General features: G+C 39.8%; 2 protein-coding genes across 3 annotated transcripts; one reads left to right on the top strand and one right to left on the bottom strand.

The window, feature by feature from the left end:
* Positions 1–262: 262 nt before the first annotated feature.
* LOC129827726 (forkhead box protein O4-like) lies at positions 263–11555 on the bottom strand. Its single transcript, XM_055888827.1, has 3 exons — positions 9078–11555; positions 6893–8365; positions 263–6804 (listed from the first exon to the last, which is right to left on the bottom strand). The coding sequence occupies exons 1-2, from the start codon at positions 9507–9509 to the stop codon at positions 6923–6925; spliced, it is 1875 nt and encodes a 624-aa protein (XP_055744802.1). The 5' UTR covers positions 9510–11555; the 3' UTR covers positions 263–6804; positions 6893–6922.
* Positions 11556–12904: 1349 nt separating this feature from the next.
* Positions 12905–20105, top strand: LOC129827728 (sorting nexin-12-like). 2 transcript variants are annotated; one of them, XM_055888829.1, is made up of 5 exons: positions 12905–13206; positions 14880–14975; positions 15101–15225; positions 15386–15476; positions 18821–20105. In XM_055888829.1, the coding sequence occupies exons 1-5, from the start codon at positions 13042–13044 to the stop codon at positions 18833–18835; spliced, it is 492 nt and encodes a 163-aa protein (XP_055744804.1). In that variant the 5' UTR covers positions 12905–13041; the 3' UTR covers positions 18836–20105. The 2 variants fall into 2 exon arrangements, with proteins under 2 accessions (XP_055744804.1, XP_055744805.1); XM_055888830.1 differs by having other exon boundaries at positions 17763–20105.
* Positions 20106–20319: the final 214 nt, after the last annotated feature.

The raw sequence follows: 20319 nt of genomic DNA, 5'->3' as shown, positions 1-20319 counted from the left end.
GACAGTCCAAGCAACATTCTTTCTTGAGAAATTCCTCTTTGCTAAGAAGCTATTTTTGTTTCTTTGTAACCATTTTCAAACAGTCACAGTAACCATAATTGTTACCCAGAAAATATTTGATATTGAGATAAAAATGGCTGTATTGGACCTTTAAAATGTGAAAAACATCCCACTGTTATATTCGTTGATACCATGAAGTTAATGAACAATATAAATGTGAATACAGGTGAACCAATAAAATAATAAAGAACGATTCGGCTAATATGGTTAAACAGATTACGTTTATTTCCACTTTCCATAACTGTTTCCAATGCCGTCTTTGGCTGACTTTACAATATGTAAAGTAAGATTGAGAAAGAAATAAGACAAAAACTATCAAAATAAAGTAATTAACACATATTGGCTAGGCATAACTCATCAACCCCTCTGATAACACCCCCCCCCACCCCTTCTAAAAACCAAACAAAAAAATGTACTGTCCACATACTAAAATACTGTATTATCAAAGTGGGGCCATTTAAAAAAAATATTTTTTTAAGGACATTACTAACAGCTACTTTTATCATGAGAAAATTAGTATTAAAGTAAAATATAAAGAAAGGAAATATTACTGGGACTAGGGAATAAAAAGTCAAAAGACCATAATTGTAGTTGACAGTGGGGGAAAACTCCAGCAGATTATTCAAGGTATGACCTAGCAAATACAGCCTATGGGAAGGATGTCCCCTATACACTGTGCATTTAAACACGGCCACCACACTTTCAGTCAACACTTAAAACAGTTACACCACTGTCCAACAATGACACATTCCCTTTCATTCAGTCACTCCTATCAAACACTCACACCCACCCTAAGATGCATAAGGAAAGGACATCTCTCAAAGACCCGGCCAATAATGTTAACAATAGTATGACCATAGAAATAGAATGGGCTTGGAACCTCTAACCCTGGCAATTTGACATTGGTACACTCGCAACAGCTACCTGGTATTGTGATGCAATATTTTCCATGGTAATGTAGAATGTTCATTCAAATGATTTTCACTGATGTGGCTCATGCAATGGAATGTATTTTTTCTAACGTCAGTTAAGTTGAATCAACAAATCACAGCACATATTGATTTACTTCCTGCATGGCTCCTATGGGCTGCCAGTCCACCCATTATGCCATCATTGACTTGAGTATCACTGCGGAATCCATCACAGCAACCAAAATGATTTGCTGTTTATCAATGGGACTTTCATACATGCTTATTAAAATACCTCAAACTACACGGTATTCACTTTTATTTCAAATCTATTTAAGTGACAAAGTCTGGGGATCACTATATATATATATATATATATATATAACAAAAATAATAAAGGTTAGTTTCTTTAAAGGCCCAGTGCAGTAAATAACTTGATTTCCTGTGTTTTATAAATATTTCCACACTATGGGGTTGTGATATACCCTTTCAGTGTAAAAGCTGTTTGAAAAGATTTGAATGACTGCCTCTTGGTGGGATGGGGTTTTGGCCTGCCTGGTGACATTAGTATACACCAATAAGAAAGAGAGTTCCAAACTCAAACTCTGCCAATAATAGCAAGTTTTCAGTTTTCCCCTCCCCACCACTCACAGACGGTCCTAGCAAAATTCTTGCTTGAGAAATTGCTCTTTGCTAAGAAGCAATTTCTGTACATTTTTTTGTTAATTTTTACTGTTTTAATTGAAGAAAAAAACAATCACAGTAAGGTACTTAATTGTAAATGGCTGCATTGGACCTTTAACTAATCAATACCTTTATACTCACTCAAGATATCCATCTGTGTGATGCATACAAATGATTCAAGGCCCTAAAGTGATCTAAATATGCACCCATTACATTATGGCCCTCTTAATGTATGTCATAAATGACAACTAGCACCGATCAAAAGGAAAATCTTTGTGAGAAAAGGGGTGCTTTATACAAATTAAAAGCTCATGTATTCATTCACATGGTTACAGTGACATTATTAACAATCATGTAAAACTCCATCTAGGATGCATTTCAGATGAAAAACTGGTCAACACAAAAAAAACTTTACAATAAACGATAACCTTTTTTCTGACATAAACAAAGAATTAAATACAAACTTCCGCCTAACACAAAACACATCTTCAAAAGGAAAGAAAAAAACGTGGAAAATGACAAGGTGCATCTTGCTATTGAGTAACATGTTCTAGTGTTCAATATTGGCAGTTTAACAACCTCGAACGAGACTATTATTATGATATACGACTAAAGATATCTTGTGTACTTCCGTCTTACAGTAAAATTAGAATTTCTATTTTAAAGTGTTAAATTGAAAGTGGCTTGAATCCAAGACACTTGTGTCAAGGATGCCATACTCAAGAAAACGGCAGAACATGAGGGGCTGTTGGTTTCCAGTCTTCTATTTTAACCAAGAAATTCACCTTAAATGTTGTTATTCTGATGATTATCTGATTACCCCCTTAAGGAAGATATTTCCATTGTTATTCTTTTTGAATGACCCCGAGATCACTGCTGAAAGCAAAATGTCCTCCATTGTGTAAATTCCATGTGAGGTTTTTATTTGGATTTAAATTTCACAATAGTCAAGTCAAATGAACTAAATAAATGGCAAGTCAATTTGTAAAATCAAGTTATACTGGTCCACACATGCACTTTGCCTCACCTCACCTGCCTTGTCATTTGTTAAAATGTCAGATCTTTGAACAGGCTCCACTTGCAAAGCTTATCTGCACTGAAATACCTTGTCCCAAGCACCCCCTTATCTGCCATGCAATTCTTAGTGTTCCTTTGGTTATGTATAAAATCTACATGCATCTCATCTTTTACAAAAATAAAAGAATATATAGAAAATGACTGTTAAAAATGATCTTTGAAATAGTTTCTCCAATTTAAAAAAACAACTTTTTTTTCCTGATTAGTAATATATTAATATCTGTTAATATTTCACTTATAACCTCCATCTAAATTGTATATTAAACTATAGTCAAATATATGTATTTTTTTTACGTCACACATTGTATTAATTTCATAAAAAAGACGGTTAGTAATGTATAACAAAGTGTAAATAGTGAGAAATGATTCCCACATGAAGCCCCGGTTTCCCTTACTTAAAGCGATATAACATTTAAGGAAAACATTAAATAGCAAAACCCTTCAAAAGGAGATCTTAATTTCCTTCAAGACTTATTTTTAGTTCTCCTGATTGATCTGCATAGCATGTCATGTCTATGTGCATAGCACGTATACAACCTTCCTCCTCTGATGAAATGATTCAACCTAACTTGGATTTCGGCTCTTCTTTTGCCATTTGAGTATGCTTGCCACCTGACAGAAATACTCCCAAGTGCCTTGAAACACAACACGGTTCTGCAAAACCTTCAAGTGGTCCATACAGCAGTGGAGGAATACTGCTTCAATGATATAACACTTGGCCAACCAATTCAATTGTTGGCAAATAAAATTACCTTTGAATGCCCCCTGTAAAAAGTTCACAATTCACATTTCTTCATATTGTTGGTGAAATTGCACACCAGGAGAAAAAAAAAATACTCCCCCAAAGTTATTTCCACCCGGCTCTTTAGCACACACTGAGCAGAGTCACGAATGCCAAACTGTGAATGCATATCACATATGTGGCCGGGACGATGGCAGTGTCGCAATATTTTTTCTATCGCAAAAATGAAAACACGAAGCAGACCAACTCTTTGGTCCTTTAAAATTCCTGCTGTATGTAAAATATTGTGTGCTTTAGCTTGGAAAATAAATACATGTGACTCTGGATGACAACATAATGATAGTTTTGATAAAGAAGTTCAATCTGCTTCGTGTTTTATTTCCTTGCCACGATACTAAGGAGTATTGCGATACTGGTATCGTCCCGGCCCTAATCACATACCCCGTACTGTTCAATTACTGAATTACCACTGAAATAACTCCTAGTTACCTTGTAGCTCCAGTCTCTTCAATGAAAAAGAAACAAAAAGCACATGTTTCGTACCATCAAGCGATCAAACGCTAAACTAAGTTTGTTCAACCTGCAGAGTCCAATGTCAAATCGTGCATCCTTAACTCAGTCTCATCCAATGACCTTTAACATCTTCACACTTTGCCCGCGTCATACAGGTTGGCTGACGTCACGAAAATGACGCACAATGGTGCCGGAAGCGGAGCGTTGTTATGATTCTGAATGGTCAGATGGCTAGTAACAATGACAAGAAGTTGCCATGTGGGGAATCGTTGGTTGCTCATTTCAGCTAGTTTTATCTTGTTCTTGATACCATGTCTTGTTTTGATGTGTTTTGACTGATTTCATGTCAATGCTAATATGGCTAAAATGAGCTAGCTAATCAACAACTTTAACGATCTATGAGACAAGTGCTCATTGTGCAAATGTATTTATGTTTTCAATAAACATTTGGAGATTAAATATAGTTTACATGTTGTCAACAATCTAAGCCAACCCATGCAATAGTGTAGCCAGAAATGAATTGGTCCTCCCCCTAATTTACGGCAATTCTATTCATTTTGTCATGAGGCAGAGGAAAAATTTGCATTTTTAAAGCTCAAATATGTGTATTGACTGTGATAAAGGCACTGGATTATGAGCGGTCTTGTTTGCTAAATGAACAAAGTAGGCAGTGGTATGGTGCATTTATATAGTGCATATAGCCATAGAAGCACAGTGACATATGCCTCAATGCGGTCATATTCATGGCTTATTGGGAGTGTGGCTTTCAGTTAGTTATTTTTGGCCACCCTTCCCATGAGAGTGAATGTCATTCCAGTTCATCTGAATGTCATTCCAGTGCACTTCTTGTAGGTATGTTAACGGTTAACGGTTAATAGGTTAGCCGCCGGAAATACATTTGACCAGTCATGCTTATAGGTCTATAGGTTCCTTTGCATAATTTTGCGAAATTAAATTGGTGTGTGTATTTTTGTTAGTCGTCATGCATCTTAGTTATCACAAGCACAGCATACAGAGTCTAGTTTGAGGAGCAGAATAGCCTACCACCTGTCAGACAGCGCGAGAGTAGCTCCTCAAAAAGCTGTCACTGGAGTGAAATATGCTTTTATAAGCCCAGTCATTGCGTGTAAACTGTTTTGATGGCCACGGTTAAAAATATAAATTTTTATTTCTCAAATTCAACTCATAATTCAAGTGCACCTCCCATTCGCCATTTGAGTGCATATGCTATAGTCAACAGTAGGCAGGCTATAGTCAACGGTAGGCAGGCTATCAGCGCGTCACCCACCACTTTACAATGTGAGCTTGAGGCAGCATAATTGTTTGAAACCTGATCGTTTTACTTTACTTTAAATAATGAGGCATGTCTTACCTTGCTTCAAAGTAGCCTTGCCAAAATCCAACCATAGAAACATGGAGGAAAATATTATTTTATAAAGACTTTCTCATGCCATTAACCATCATTTTCTATTGCTCTATTGGTTTTCATAACTTTCATTCGTTGTCCAGAACCCAAAGACACAATCCTAGTCATATTAGCAAACCATCTTAGTTGTTGCTATTAGATTCCCTATCTTTCTAAGTTTCATATCTGTCACATATGGAACCGTTTGCATTAGGTGTGCTGTTTAGAACGGTGTTTTCCCGCGAATCGCATTTTGGCAAATGTTTGAAATGGAGGTTTTATTAGCTGCTTCATTACAGAACTTGAACGTTCAATAAAATACATTAAAGCCTTTTGACTGTAAGACGATAGGCTTGCTGTTGTTGCATGTTTCCATTAAGTTCAGAATGAAACATGTCCGTTCCTTGTATGCATGCATAGTAGGATATTTTCTGTTGGTCATGTCATTTTACTGTTTGGAAAAAATGTAACCATTTGTTGACCGGTTAATGAGGGTTGGTTAGTCGGCAACAAAACTGACCGAAAATTGCTTGCTATGAATTCTATCTAATGGTGTTTGCATGTTTAGGTAAAACTACGATTACTATCATTTATTTTTTCTCTCAATCTGATTGGATGGGCCTGTGCCCACCGAGCTGCAACCCTTTCTGTTTTGCCCCATAGTGGCTCACACGTTGGTTTTGTTGCCACACAACCAACCCCTCCATAGTCCAGCTGCAACTCCTCAATATTTTCATTGTGGAAGGTACAGAGGAGTGTTTTTGTGTTTGAACCCCATTCCTTCCATATATACAGATGCAGCAGCTTCATTTTATGTCTAAGTTGGTGGTGGTCGGTAATCGTTCACCACCTACAATTTATACGAAAACTGGCCATGTTTTCCTGTGTGCCCCGTCCATTTTACCTTCAATATCAAAGACATCAACGAGGTGTACCATATCAATCCTAAAACTACTTTGGTATAGTAATAAAATTCATTGTTATATTAACTCCAAGTAGTTTAGAGTTGTTTGTTGGGTTTAGTCTTTTTACTCTAAATAAATTCTGTCATACTTCTCTCAAACACACAACAACAAAATACATACGGCAAACTCCCCAAAAGTTGCAAGTGTTACTAGGGGGTCTGGGGGGGGTCTCATGTATTGTGGATCTCCTGACCATCCACTTGTATTGGCACGTGACATGGATGTCTGAGGTCTGGTTTCGTCCTTAAATCCAAAGAAAACTCAAAAGTACAAACGCAAAGGTTTTAAAAAATTGCTTCAGATCTTCAGCCAATAGGGAGACGAGGAATGGGAATGCACCAGGTGTGATCTTTGTTGTGAGTGTCATTGAGTTTTGTGTGATTGGGGATCCTTACCCGCAACAAAGAGTCAAAGACAAATGTTGACTTCATGATGTTCTTGATTAATCTCCTGCACAAAGCAAAAGATACAGGGAGTGAGTGAAGGTGAGAAGGAAACAAGGGTATAGTTAGAACCTGAAAGTATAATTTCAGCATACCTGGCTAACACTGCAAGGGTTGCTGGAAAGTTAGCTGGGTACCCAGTTGTGGGCGGAGCTCTGCGTGGTCGCAGGGCCGGAGTAGCTTTGCCCTCCCTGGATTATGGGGTCAAAGTTGAAATCGATGCTCTCTCCATCCATGAGGTCGCTGTTGATGATGTAGTCAACGTCACAGTCCAAGTTCTCTGTGAACATCTCGATATCCAAGTCGGTGGGCAAGCGGTCTTGACTGGGCAGGAAGCAGCTCGGCGTTCCGAACTGGCCCATCCCTGACAGACCTCCTCCTGCATTGGCGGAGAGGCCCCCTCCGTGGTGAAGCCCCATACCTGGCAGCTGTGCATGCTGGGCTTTGAGGCCGGAGTACTGTGGAGAGTCCTGGGCCATGCCTGACAGGCTCATGCCCAGGCCCAGCTGAGAGTGCTGTTGCTGGAGCTGGGACTGGAGTTGAGATTGCATCCCCATGGGTGCCACAGTGTTGGGCTCAAGCCCCTTCCCCAGCAACAGCTGGTTGGGCTTGGCCCGCCCTCCCACCATGGGCCCCCCCATGCCCATCATCCCCACTCCACCCGGACTGGGCATCAGCGGATCCACCTGGGTCATCATGACATCACTGGGAGGTGGGGAGTCCGAAGTGAGCAACGCCTCCAAGCTGGAGGCTACATGGGTGCCATAGTGACCAGTCCCATGGGAGCCGGGGGTAGGCATAGGGTTGAAGAGGGAGTTGCCATAGTTTGAGGGTTTGGAGTTGTTATTGTTGCCAGATTGTGTGCCTGAAGACTGTCCCCCGATCTGGTTGGCAGCCTGAGTGAGGTTGGGTGGCTGCAGCTGACGGAATGTGGGGAACCCGGACCCCCGGGGAAGCAAGGTGGAAGCGGAGGGCAGAGGGGTGGGGGGAACCATGGGGGCCGTGCTGGGACTAGCCCTTCCTTGCTGCTCTGTCATCAGCGTCAGGCCATCGATCAGGTCCAGCTCCTCCATGAGTGTCTCGGTGAGGGTGGGGGGCAGGTTGCCCGTGGAGTAGCCCAGTAGACCTTCCTCGGGCAGGTCATCCTCATCCTCCTGGCCGGGACCAATGGGGGACAGCCGGCCACTCAGGGTGCTGGCGTTGGAGCTGGTGCGTGGACGGAAGCTGGTCCACATGTCAGGGTCGTCTAGGCTACCGCGGGATGAGGGGCTGCCGCTGTTCACCCCCCATTTGGGGAACTGCTGGGAGGAGTTGGGACTGTCTGCGACGCCATCACCGTCTCCCCCGGTGGTCCCACCCAAGCCTGCTGCTGCCTTCTTGGTCTGCTTGGCCCGCATCCGGCTCTTTAGCAGTTTGCTGCTGTTGTCCATGGAGGCAGCACGGCGCCGGGGGGCTTTCCCAGTCTTGCCCCCCTCTGGGTTGAGCATCCACCAGGAACTTTTGCCTGTGGACTCATTGTGAACTCTCAGGAACTTGTTGTGGAGTGATAAATTGTGGCGAATTGAATTCTGAGGTATCGGGAAGGGAAAAGAAAAATGGTTTTGTTTAACATTGGCGCCTTGTAACTTAGGAAATTATTCAGCTTCATTTGATCAACAACAAAAATATTCACATTTTATTTGTCACATACACATGGTTAGCAGATGTTAATTTGAGTGTAGCGAAATGCTTGTGCTTCTATTTCCGACAATGTAGTAATATCCAACGAGTAATCTAACCTAACAATTTCACAACAATTACCTTATACACACAAGTGTAAAGGAATGAATAAGAATATGTACATAAAAGAATATATGAATGAGTGATGGTATAGAACGGCAAAGGCAAGATGCAGTGGATGGTATAGAGTACAGTATATACATATGAGATGAGTAATGTAGGGTATGTAAACATAGAAAATTGGCATTGTTTAAAGTGGCTAGTGATACATTACATCAAGATGGCAATATGCAGTAGATGGTATAGAGTACAGTATATACATATGAGATGAGTAATGTAGGGTATGTAAACATTATATGAAGTGGCTAGTGATACATTTATTACATCAATTTTTCCATTATGATGACCATAGATTTCAAGTAATTACTTCTATTATTCACTAATTAATGCAGTGTAATAATGTATCATGTGATCACATCAAATGGGTCTATTTAACATAGTTATAACAATGTGTATAACAATTACGAAGCGCATTAAGGTAAACATCGTTTTCTTTTTTACCTTCCACCCTGCTGAGCTGTTGCTATCTCCTTTATCTTTAAAGTAAGGCACGGTTTTCACCATCCAGTCATATATCTGTGCCAAGGTTAAGCGCTTCTCTGGAGCGTTCTCAATAGCCTGACTAATCAGGTCCGCGTAGGAATGGTTCCCCCATGCATTGCGCCGGGATGATCCCTTTCGGGGCGTGGCTCCACCCACTCCGGCTACAACTCCTCCCTCTGAGACTACAACTTTCTCAGGCTCACATACGATTTGCTGTTGCTCTTGCTTATCCTCGTCGGCGGGCGGGGTTCCCGCAGCGGATTCAGGTCCGTCTGCCCCCTCCGGTTTAACAGCTGAGATGTCGAGTCTGGGGAGCGGCCATGTGCACGACCTAGGTCTGCTTTGCGGCTCAAAATCTGGGTCAATCTTGGGTACCTTTGAATCCTCCATTGTAAGAGATTTTCCACAAAAGGTTTGCTTCACTTCTGAACTATTCTAAATGTTGACTACTATGAAATAATACTTAAAATATAAAACGTCAAAATAAATAATAGTCAGACTGAATAATCTCTACTAAATAAAAAAATAAAACAAAAATATAATCTGGGGAGGTTTGTCAACATGTGTTTGTAACAGGCACACCAAAATGTAGGCCTATTAAATCAAATGTTATTGGTCACATACACATATTTAGCAGATGTTATTGCCGGTGTAGCGAAATGCTTGTTATTATTATTATTATCTGATGAGTCTATGTTCAAACTAGATTATCTGATAAAATTATTGTATAACCAAAAGTTCAATATAAACTTAAACTATCGTACAAAAAAATGCTATTTTCCATCCTCTATTAAGGGGACTTGTAGAAGAAAGACACAATCTGGATACACCAATATAGCGTCCGTTAATCCTGAGAATGGAGATTAGGGGACCCAAATAATCTCCTTAATAGTAACTATTATAAACCTTCCGATTTACATAGAGCAAAGAAAGGCTGTGATGAGGGTTCCTTTGTTAGTATAAAAGAACAAAGGGAATTCAGGGAGGAATGCACACCAAAACATCTGGATTGCAATCAGAAAACAATGCAATTGATGGCCCACATAACGTGTTATGGTAAAACGTTGCTGTGGGGTATATATATAATAAAAAAACGTCTCCGTTTAGTTTTGATAGTTTGTAGTTTTAATATTGAGACAATGTAAATCTATGCGAAGTTTGTGAAAAGGTGACCTAATTAAAGGGAAAGTAGCTATAAAATTAAAACTATAACAACACTATAAATTTAAATGTTTATTTATTGCGTCTTCCTTCAAAAAATAATATTGCCCTTTGAGTTAAAATAAAAATAGAGTCGCCCTCAAGAACATATACTTGAAAAGAACCCACAAATTAGGATTAAACAGTGGGTCACTGTCACAAAAGAGCGTTCGTTACAAATGATCAACTAGCTAAATTTAACGATGCCTCGGTCTGCCCTTGTAAACAACGTGCCGTTTCGCTCCTTCGCACGTAGAAATAACCTCGCGCTTCAATAGAATACTGGAGCAGATATATAGTTACAATATTTATATCACAATTCTAATTGTGATATATATATATATATATATATGTAAACAACAACTAATTGATAACAAAATACACAATACATCTAGCCGTCACTCATACATGTGAAACAATGTCACTTTGGGGATTCATGGAGCTATAGCAATAAGATGATCAATATTTCAAGTAAAAAGTATGCTATATTTGATTATCTAACCAATGCCACGTTTACTGCTGAAAATAAGTCAAAACAGTAATGTTATGCTGGATGTCGTTTCTTTCCGCTACAGCATTACTTTCCGCTACAGGCTAGTTGAGTAATTTAAGTCGACTGACAAAAATAAATGTTGAGAGCAAAACCTTACTGAACAGTTTGATCATGATGGTCTGTAACAAAAATTTGAGGAAAACAATCGATCAGAAAGTCCGTGGTTTTCTGATTCAGGTTTGCACTCTCCTCCACATTGTGGGCAAGCGCGTGTCGCCATCTGCCATGTTTCTCTACGCCGAGGAGCGGCAGCACACGATGCTCACGCGGGCACAAACCTTCAGAATGTGCCTAACTTGAGTCAGTCCTCGTCCCCTGGACACGGTAAAGCACGGTTCGGAATCCACGATTTCTTGAAGTTTACTCTCTTACACATCGGCTGCACTCTCAACACACCAAACGTAGTTGTGGAAATAGCGTAATAGCCACCTAGCTAGCTGGCTAACTCCAGTTATTTCGGAGTTTAAAATCCTTTCAAAAGTCGGAAAAATGCCTTCAGTACCTTCCTTTGGAATTTGCCCCTTTCAGTAGATAGTTTTGCTAAACTTGTGTCTATTATGGATGTCAAAATATTCAGTCATCGTATATATTGTTTTGTTTTGTTTTGACTCGAGGCGAAGACTCCCTTCTGACGTCTGTTTACCACTGCCAGACAACGTGTACTGCGCTTGCGTGTTGTGGGTTGCTGGGAAATGCAGTCAGTCATGTGACGATTCAAAGCACAAGAATAAACAACGAACGACTGGCGAGCTAAAATAGGTACTTCGGTGCTGAAAAGCATGATTATGCAACACTTCATAAAGTGTACGCACCACCTACACACACCTAAGCCAAAACTGGAAAGTTACCCGTCAATTATCGTAAATCAGATTTCAGTTGACCAAGTAGTAGCGCAGACGTCTAGGTTTAGGCTACAGATCGATTCAGCCCCAATCTAGTGTTGAAGCACAAACATCCCTCTTTCATTTGACATGCAAACTTTCAGCAATAGTACAGTGCATGGTCTTTAAAAAGTAGGTTGTCGACAGGTTACTTTAAAGTTGCCATTGTTGTACAGTTACATTAAAAAATAATTATTTGTGTGGCTAGACCGATCTGTGAAGAAGATTCATTTCAGTATGATACATTTTTTAAAGAATATCAGTGCCAACATAGAAAATCATAGAAATACAATATTTGTTAACTTAACGACATTTTGAAGATCAGCCTAAATCTCATGGTGTGTTTATTTTAACAATAATCTGAGTGTGCACAAGAACTACAATTCCCAGTGTATTTTACAGTAGAACTTTGGGGAGTGGTTGGCCGAATAAACCTTTGGCGAATGCAGCGCGTGATGTAAACAGAATTAAAGGCTATACAGTAAAGATAGACCTATCTACAGCAAACATATACATCTGGCCTGATTTACTTTAAATCTTTATTCTGGAAACGTATACTTTTTTTGCAATAGTATAAGCCGTTCTGTAGATTTGTAAGTCTTTCAAATTATATACTTTCGTTCTCTTTATTGATAATATTTTGATCCCATTTTATCAGCATGATTATTGTTTCACACTTATTTAATTTTGGCACAATTGTTTCATTCTCTGCAATTGGTCAAAATAAACCACGGTAAATGCGTTTGCTCTGCTTCGATTGGCTGCGGAACAAGAACCTTCACCACCAGTTTGCCTTTCCACTAGCTTCTATAGCCACAAAGTCAGATTCCAAAGCCACAAAGTCAGATTCTACAGCCACAGTCAAAACTAGGTGAAAATTCGGGCAATGTACTCTTCAGCAAGGCACTTAACCCGAATTCCTCCCGCAAATCGCTCTTGACAAGAGCGTCTGATAAGTGACTAAAATGTGAGGTTTAAAATCAAATTTTAAGATCAATTGTATAAATGGGCGGGGTGTATGACTTGGCCATAGAAGAACGTCCCAATTTCTGGCTTTCCACTACATAACACAGTCACAAAGTCAGATTCCAAAGAAGCAGTCTATATTGGCTACAAACAAGTGAGCATTTTGGCCTTAATTTAAGGTTAGGCATAATGTTAACAGTGTGCTTGAAAATCAGATTATAAAAAGATCCATTTTGAAATGGGCGGGGTTTAGCTATAATTATGACTTTGTGGTTGTGTTAACTAGTGACGATCCCAGTTTATCGACTCGAGATTAGCAGCAATGTCGGATCCCACGGTTGCAGACACTCGCCGATTAAACTCTAAACCGCAGGATCTTACAGATGCGTATGGCCCCCCAAGCAATTTTCTTGAAATTGACGTTTATGACCCACAAACTATTGGAGTCGGCCGGAACCGATTTACCACTTATGAAGTGAGAATGCAGGTGAGGAGCGCCAGTATTGAAATCGAGGCCGGTGATTTTGGTGGGGCCTAGTGTAGGTGACGCTAATATGGTGTGGGAACATGGGCTGGGACTTGTTTTTGGAGAGACTCGACATTTTGCTGTTCAAATGCTTAGCCTTTCACTTTGTCATGTTAAATAATAATTTCATCCAAATTCCTGATACAGTCGTTACTAATATGGCTACCACAAACATTACATAGCCAGCACGTGAAATGTTGTCAGGTTAGGTAGTGTTTCTGCAGGTAGCCTTTGCTAGTCAGTATGTTAGGCTATAGCTAGCTCGTTTATTCAATTATGTAGGATGTGCATGTGTTTTCTCCAACCCAGAAGAAAACCCTGCACACCCTTGGAATCCCCAGGCTCGATATTAAAGAACATTGGGCCAGTTAGTTGGCTATCAATCACATTTATTTATAAAGCCCTTCTTACATCAACTGAGGTCACAAAGTGCTGTACAGAAACCCAGCCTAAACCCCCAAACAGCAAGCAATGCAGGTGTAGAAGCACGGTGGCTAGGAAAAACTCCCTTGAAAGGCCAGCACCTAGGAAGAAACCAGGCTATGAGTGGTGTTATGAGATGAACAGACAGCCTCTCATTCCATGGAGGGGTGTTAAACCTTCATGGTATAGAAAGAAATGTGTTTGAACTTGAGCTAGTCTCACAAATCCTAGGGCATGCTTGAACATTGGTACATTGTGGGAGGCAACTTGTCTGTCTAGTAGGGGTGTCAAACTCATTCCATGGAGGGCCTAGTGTCTGTTGGTTTTTCACTTCAATTAAGACCTAGACAACCAGGTGAGGGGAGTTCCTTCCTAATTAGTGACCTTAAGTCATTAAGTACAAGGGAGAAGTGAAAACCCACAGACACTAGGCCAGCACTTCCTAAAATCTGTGCATCTTTTTGTTTTTTGCCCTAACACTGCACAGCAGATTCAATTGATTAACATGTCATGATTATTTGAATCAGCTGGGTAGTGCCAGGGCAAAAACATGCGCAGAGTTTAGGAAATCCTGCACTAGGCGCTCCATGGAATGAGTTTGACACCTGTGGTTAAAGACTATATGGGCTTAGGGATAGACATAAGTGGGCCAGTGTATACCCATACTACTAGAGACCTCAACTAATTACCTGGCTCTCACACTGCATGGGGCGGCAAGTAGCCTAGTGGTTAGTGTTGGACTAGTAACTAAAAGGTTACACGAATCCCTGAGCTGATAGGGTAAAAATGTCGTTCTGCCCCTGAACAAGGCAGTTAACTCACTGTTCCTGGGCAGTCATTGAAAATAAGAATTTGTTCTTAGCTGACTTGCCTAGTTAAATAAAGGTAAAATAATGTATGTATTAATGTACATGTATTAATTTTTTTATTAATGCAAAAATCTCATTGACACTCCTCTGGGTTTCCCTACTCTCTAAAATGGGGTTGTATTATGAACCATCCACTATCACTAAATACACCACGCCAGTTTCATAATTGAACAGTGTTGTTCACAGATTGAGACAAGATGCTGATCAAATTATTCATTTATGAAGGGTGTAAGTACTGAATTCTGACCATGTCACTGGATATGCTGTACTGGAAATGCCACTCCCCAATCTAGATTTCTATCATTTTAATGTAGTGATTAATATAATTGTTATCACGTGCAGACAAACCTTCCCATCTTCAAACGTAAGGACTCTGTTGTGCGAAGAAGGTACAGTGATTTTGAGTGGCTGAAGAATGAGCTGGAGAGAGACAGTAAGGTAAGCTCTCACTGCATAACTAATTGCCTGTATGTCTCACCATTATAATGCCAATTTCTTTTGTTGCAATTCCTGTATTTGTTTCTAAATAACTCATTTACTGATAAGGTGTGCACTTTCTACAGATTGTGGTGCCCCCTCTCCCTGGCAAAGCTTTGAAGAGACAGCTGCCCTTCCGAGGAGATGAGGGTATCTTTGAGGAGTCCTTCATTGAGGAGCGGAGGGTAGGCTTGGAACAGTTTATCAACAGGTGTGTAAGGTTTCTGCCAATGGTATTTCTCTCTCTGTATGGCTGTCTCCATTTCAATGCATTGTCAAATTAACTCCCAGCCATCTGCCTTTTGACTCCACTAATAAGCAATTATGATTGCTAATTACCTGAAACCTACTTCTTTCTCCACTATCACCAGACTCGCAGGTCATCCCCTGGCCCAGAATGAACGCTGTCTTCACATGTTCCTTCAGGATGAGTCCATTGACCGGAACTACATTCCTGGAAAAGTACGCCAGTAGGATGGGCAGGGTTGAGTTGCCATCTAGGGCAGAGAATTGCCAGGGACCTCACGATATGATATTATCACGATTCTTAGGTGCTGATATTTATTGCGATTTAATGTTCCAAACGTATTGCTTATGATACACTGAGTATATAGAACATTAAGAACACCTGCTCTTTCCATTACATAAACTGACCAGGTGAAAGCTATGATCCCTTTTTGATGTCACTTGTTAAATCCACTTCAATCAGTGTAGATGAGGGGGGGGAGATGGGTAAAGAATGATTTTTAAGCCTTGATACAATTGAGTTATGAATTGTGTATGTGTGCCATTCAGAGGGTGAATGGGCAAGACAAAATATTTAAGTGCTTTTTTGAATGGGGTATAGTGTTAGGTGCCAGGTGCAGAACTGTTGGGTATTTTCATGCTCAACAGTTTCCCGTGTGTATCAAGAATGGTCCACCACCCAAAGGACTTCCAGCCAACTTGACACAACTGTGGAAAGCATTGGAGTCAACATGGGCCAGCATCTCTGTGGAACGCTTTCAACACCTTGTAGAGTCCATGCCCCGACGAATTGAGGCTGTTCTGAGGGCAAAGGCGGGGGGAGAGTGCGAAACTCAATATTAGGAAGGTGTTACTAATTTTGGGTATACTCTGTGTATGTCTGCTGCATAGAGACAAGATGCAGCATGAGAGAACGAGTTTTGATCAGTCAGGGAAATAAAAGTGCTGACAAAAAAAGGATGAAAAATACCTGCGTTTTGGCACAGATACAGCCTACTTGCGCTAACCGACTGGGTGGCTGGGTGTGGCAGTAGGTGGGGTGTGCTGGCTGTTCCTTAGTGGTTTCCATCCATCTCTCCCAGCAAGGGAATAGCATTTTATTTGTACACTAAATTATATATAACACACACAGTATGACCTCAGCTATCAAGTCTTGACTTACCTAGTACATTCATTTTGTGATTACTAGAAGCATAATCGTGTGAAATTATAAGATAATTTTGTATAACCTAAAAGCATTAATATTTATTGTATAAATGTGTGTCTGTAACAGATTTCCATCCAACATTTTTATGTGAGTAAAGTACATGTCGGATAAAAATATCAGGGCTGATGGAAACAGCAAATTTGTCTGTAAAATGTCCAAATATCTACAAAACAAAAATACACTAGACAAGGTGGGCTCTTTTTGTGTTGGTAAAATTAATGATGTGAGAAATGGCGGTGGAAACGCCTTTGTAATAACCATCTTGGATTCACACGATGCTATGTTGTGTGGTCCTCCCACTACGACTCGGGGAAAGCTTGCAGTTCATTAGGCTATAGATGAAATAAGTTATGATGCACTTCACCGGGAGCTGAAAGTTCACGGTGATGAGCTTGATGCTCCTTTCAGATAAATACAGAGTCTTATTCTGGTGACGTGATGATCAAATGAAATTTATTTATATAGCCCTTCTTACATCAGCTGATATCTCAAAGTGCTGTACAGAAACCCAGTCTAAACCCCCAAACAGCAAGCAATGCAGATGTAGAAGCACGGTAGCTAGGAAAAACTCCATAGAAAGGCCAAAACCTAGGAAGAAACCTAGAGGAACCAGGCTATGAGGGGTGGCCAGTCCTCTTCTGGCTGTGCCGGGTGGAGATTATAACAGAACATGTCCAAGTTGTTCAAATGTTCATAAATTACCAGCATGGCCAATGCTTGGCTGCCCCGTTTGACAAGTACAAAGCTCAGTCTTAACCATAATTATGTAGGTAGCCTACCCGCTCTGTATCTGCAAGGTGTTGGTTAGAGCACACGTGCCAAGACCAGAGTCGGCACATTCGCTGTAAAACGCAACTTTTCTTTTTACAAAACCACCAGTAGAGTTGAAAATGCGATGGAAACCCATTTAACTTCTATGTTTTTATTTGTTACATGGGAATTTAACAGTAGAAGTCATCTTTATGTGCACTCCATCACGCACAGCTTTTTATCCGCAACAAGTCAATTTGATAAATGCAGCTCTGGTGGAATGTGTATTGTTTTTATGCAGATTTTAGAATAATTGCATAAATCTGTCGCCAATTGGATGGAAACCTGGCTGGTGATGACTGTTTCTCATCATTTTAAATGTGAAAATGAAGAAGCTATAGCTTAGCAAGGGGACAAAAGGATTATATTCTGTAATGTTGTAAGCGATTACATTTTACAGTGGTTTAAGGAACCTGAACATACAGAGAACAGTATCAGAGGTTTTTGTGTCTTACAATGTCCCCCCGCCCCCCTTTTTTTTTTAGGTGTGAATAAAGTAAGTTTGGTTATGCTTTTTATTCATATTAATACAATTGTGATCATTTTCCAACCGCTTTTGTGTGTATCAATTCAGATTTGGTTTAGCGGGTTACCAATAATACATTCATGCATTTACGCTCAAATATCTCTTCGCTTCCCTCTTTTTCAATCAACCACTTTCTCCTTTTTTAAATTTTCCTTGAGTAAGTGTAACTGTTGCCATGATATGGTTGCATGCATGCATGGGGTAATATTTACAGTTCATCTTTAGTAAAGTACGTTACTTCCCCTTTTGGCTTAAAGGGAAATGTCACTGTTTTTCAACTTGATATTTTATATATCTACAGCACCACAACATATTTGAAAATTACGCTAATCTTTGTTTTTTAGTAAAAAAACAGTAAGTGTTTCTGATGACATCATTGGTATGCGTCATGTGATTTTAATCAATTCATGAGTAGGAATATGAAGTTGAACATATTTGGAATGTCCCTTTAAACCAGTCATGCAGGCTTTCATGGCGGCACTAACTGAGACCTAGAGAGCCGTATCTAACATTCATATAATGTATGTATGGCTAGACCTTGCTATTGTTTTTTATTTTAAAGACAGATTACATGCAGTTAAGATTTGAATTACCAGTTTACATCAAAAGGCTCTCATCTCCAGCACCCTAAAATCTGTCGGATGCTGTACGCTGATACTGGTAACACAATGCCTCAATCCATTGACTCTAGTTTTTCATTTGTGATATAAAGGAAGTCTTGATTTCAAACCTATTCTTTAGCAATAATGGAACATACCCCTGAGATCATAATTATTTATTTCTCTAAGGAAGATTCTGTTAACCTAGCCATTGAATCAGAGCCTAGAACTAACCTACACAATCTTACCCTTTTTTGATAGTAGTAACTATGTTATAGACATTGTAGAACAGTAATGGTCTATGCCTTTTGTTTAGACTTTAAAATCTTGGTCTACATAAGTGTAGTGAGACTGGCAACACTAATCCTCAGATGCTAATAAGTCCATGAATAGCTGTGATTTGTTTTCCTTTCTATAGCAGCCCCAGAGATGAAAATGGTCTACTCAGCCCATCTTCTCAACCCTACACCCCCTGGCTGTTTGGCTTTATCACTAGAGCCCACGCTGTCTCTTCCACAGGTGGCCCATCCTCCTAGACAACTGCATCTGCCGGAACTCTGTAAATACTGTGTACATATATACATATCTTATTTGTAGTTGGTCTGGGGAAGCTCTGGGGGTATTCACATGCAGAGCATTTAACTTGTAGCAGAAGACTGAGGGTGGTGAATTTATAAAACCAGTGAGTTAGTAAGGTACCTTTTTGAAACAACAGGATTTTTCTCGAGTTAAACTTGAGGCTTATTAAGTAAGTAGGAGTTGGTAATAATTATAAGACTTAATTTTGGGAATGAGAAAATATTGTTTTAGTAAGACAAGTTGGCTTCCTAACTCATGAATTCTGCTTGGTGAAATAATTGTGTACATTTCTCATGTGAAAATGACAGGCTCTGCCAAAAATACTTTCCCCTGAGCAAACAGTTTCTCAGTTATAGAGATCGATCTCCGAAGGGAAACCTGGCCAACCTGACTCACCAACACAAAGCATTCTATTACGTTCCATTAAGATTCTTTTTACATTCATGTATATGTACTTGACAACTTATTTACGAATCTTGATAGAGGAATGATTCCATAGTATCATAGAAAAAATTGCCAAGTATTAGATCAAGTCTTGGGGACAAATATTCATTCATACCACCTCAATGGTCATCAAAGACTAAATTGCACTTGATGTAATAGTAGGGATCTTAACCCCAATGTGTTGGGGAAAACTCCCAACCTAGATTCTTGCCACCGTGGTCACAATCATTTTCAACCTCTCTACTGCAACACTATTGTAGGTTGTTGTAAATGAGAATATTTGAAATCAACTTACCTGGTAAAATAAAGCTCAATCAATAACAAGAATGTCCAGCAGGATACTTATTTTGCTTACACTCGCAGATACAGGGTTGTCTTAGAAGGAAATATTATTCAGTGTTTAGGTGCTTCTGTTTAATGTGTGGGGTGAGGCTGATGCAGCCGGAAATGTCTGTAATCAAGCACCAAAGACAGTTTCTGCTGCCTTGTGATTGTGACATGTCTTCCTGAAACATCCTCAGCCCCACAACTAAACTGATGGCTAGTCGCCAACCATTTAATTTGTGTTTTATGTTCATGTGTTTTTGACCATTCAAACACATAAAGGCTGTTTTTTTCTGATTTAAATTTGTTGACCACAATGTACTGTTAGTTTATTAAACCACTGAAAATCTATCAAAGGTGGTTGTCTCCTCATTTAACAAATATTCTGTTATTATGGCCCAATAATCTCTCACCAATTTAGTGGAAATTGCTTTCCTCAGTTATCTTTCAAACCAGTGGTCAAGAAGAGGACAAGGCAAGAAAGCGACCAGATGGAAATAACCATACCTGGTGTAATAGTGACGTAAAAAAGGAATTGAATCTACTACTACACTGTAGTAGATACATAGA

Source organism: Salvelinus fontinalis, chromosome 29, assembly GCF_029448725.1.
Source record: "Salvelinus fontinalis isolate EN_2023a chromosome 29, ASM2944872v1, whole genome shotgun sequence".
NCBI classification, from domain to species: Eukaryota; Metazoa; Chordata; class Actinopteri; order Salmoniformes; family Salmonidae; genus Salvelinus; species Salvelinus fontinalis.
This window is presented reverse-complemented; position numbering and strand designations above follow the sequence as displayed.

Coding starts and splice junctions, on each gene's coding strand:
- LOC129827726 (XM_055888827.1), bottom strand. CDS start 9,509: ATGGAGGATTCAAAGGTACCCAAGATTGACCCAGATTTTGAGCCGCAA. Junction 8,366..9,077: donor ACAGCTCAGCAGGGTGGAAG/GTAAAAAAGAAA, acceptor CCGATACCTCAG/AATTCAATTCGCCACAATTT.
- LOC129827728 (XM_055888829.1), top strand. CDS start 13,042: ATGTCGGATCCCACGGTTGCAGACACTCGCCGATTAAACTCTAAACCG. Junction 14,976..15,100: donor AGCTGGAGAGAGACAGTAAG/GTAAGCTCTCAC, acceptor CACTTTCTACAG/ATTGTGGTGCCCCCTCTCCC. Junction 15,226..15,385: donor TTGGAACAGTTTATCAACAG/GTGTGTAAGGTT, acceptor CACTATCACCAG/ACTCGCAGGTCATCCCCTGG.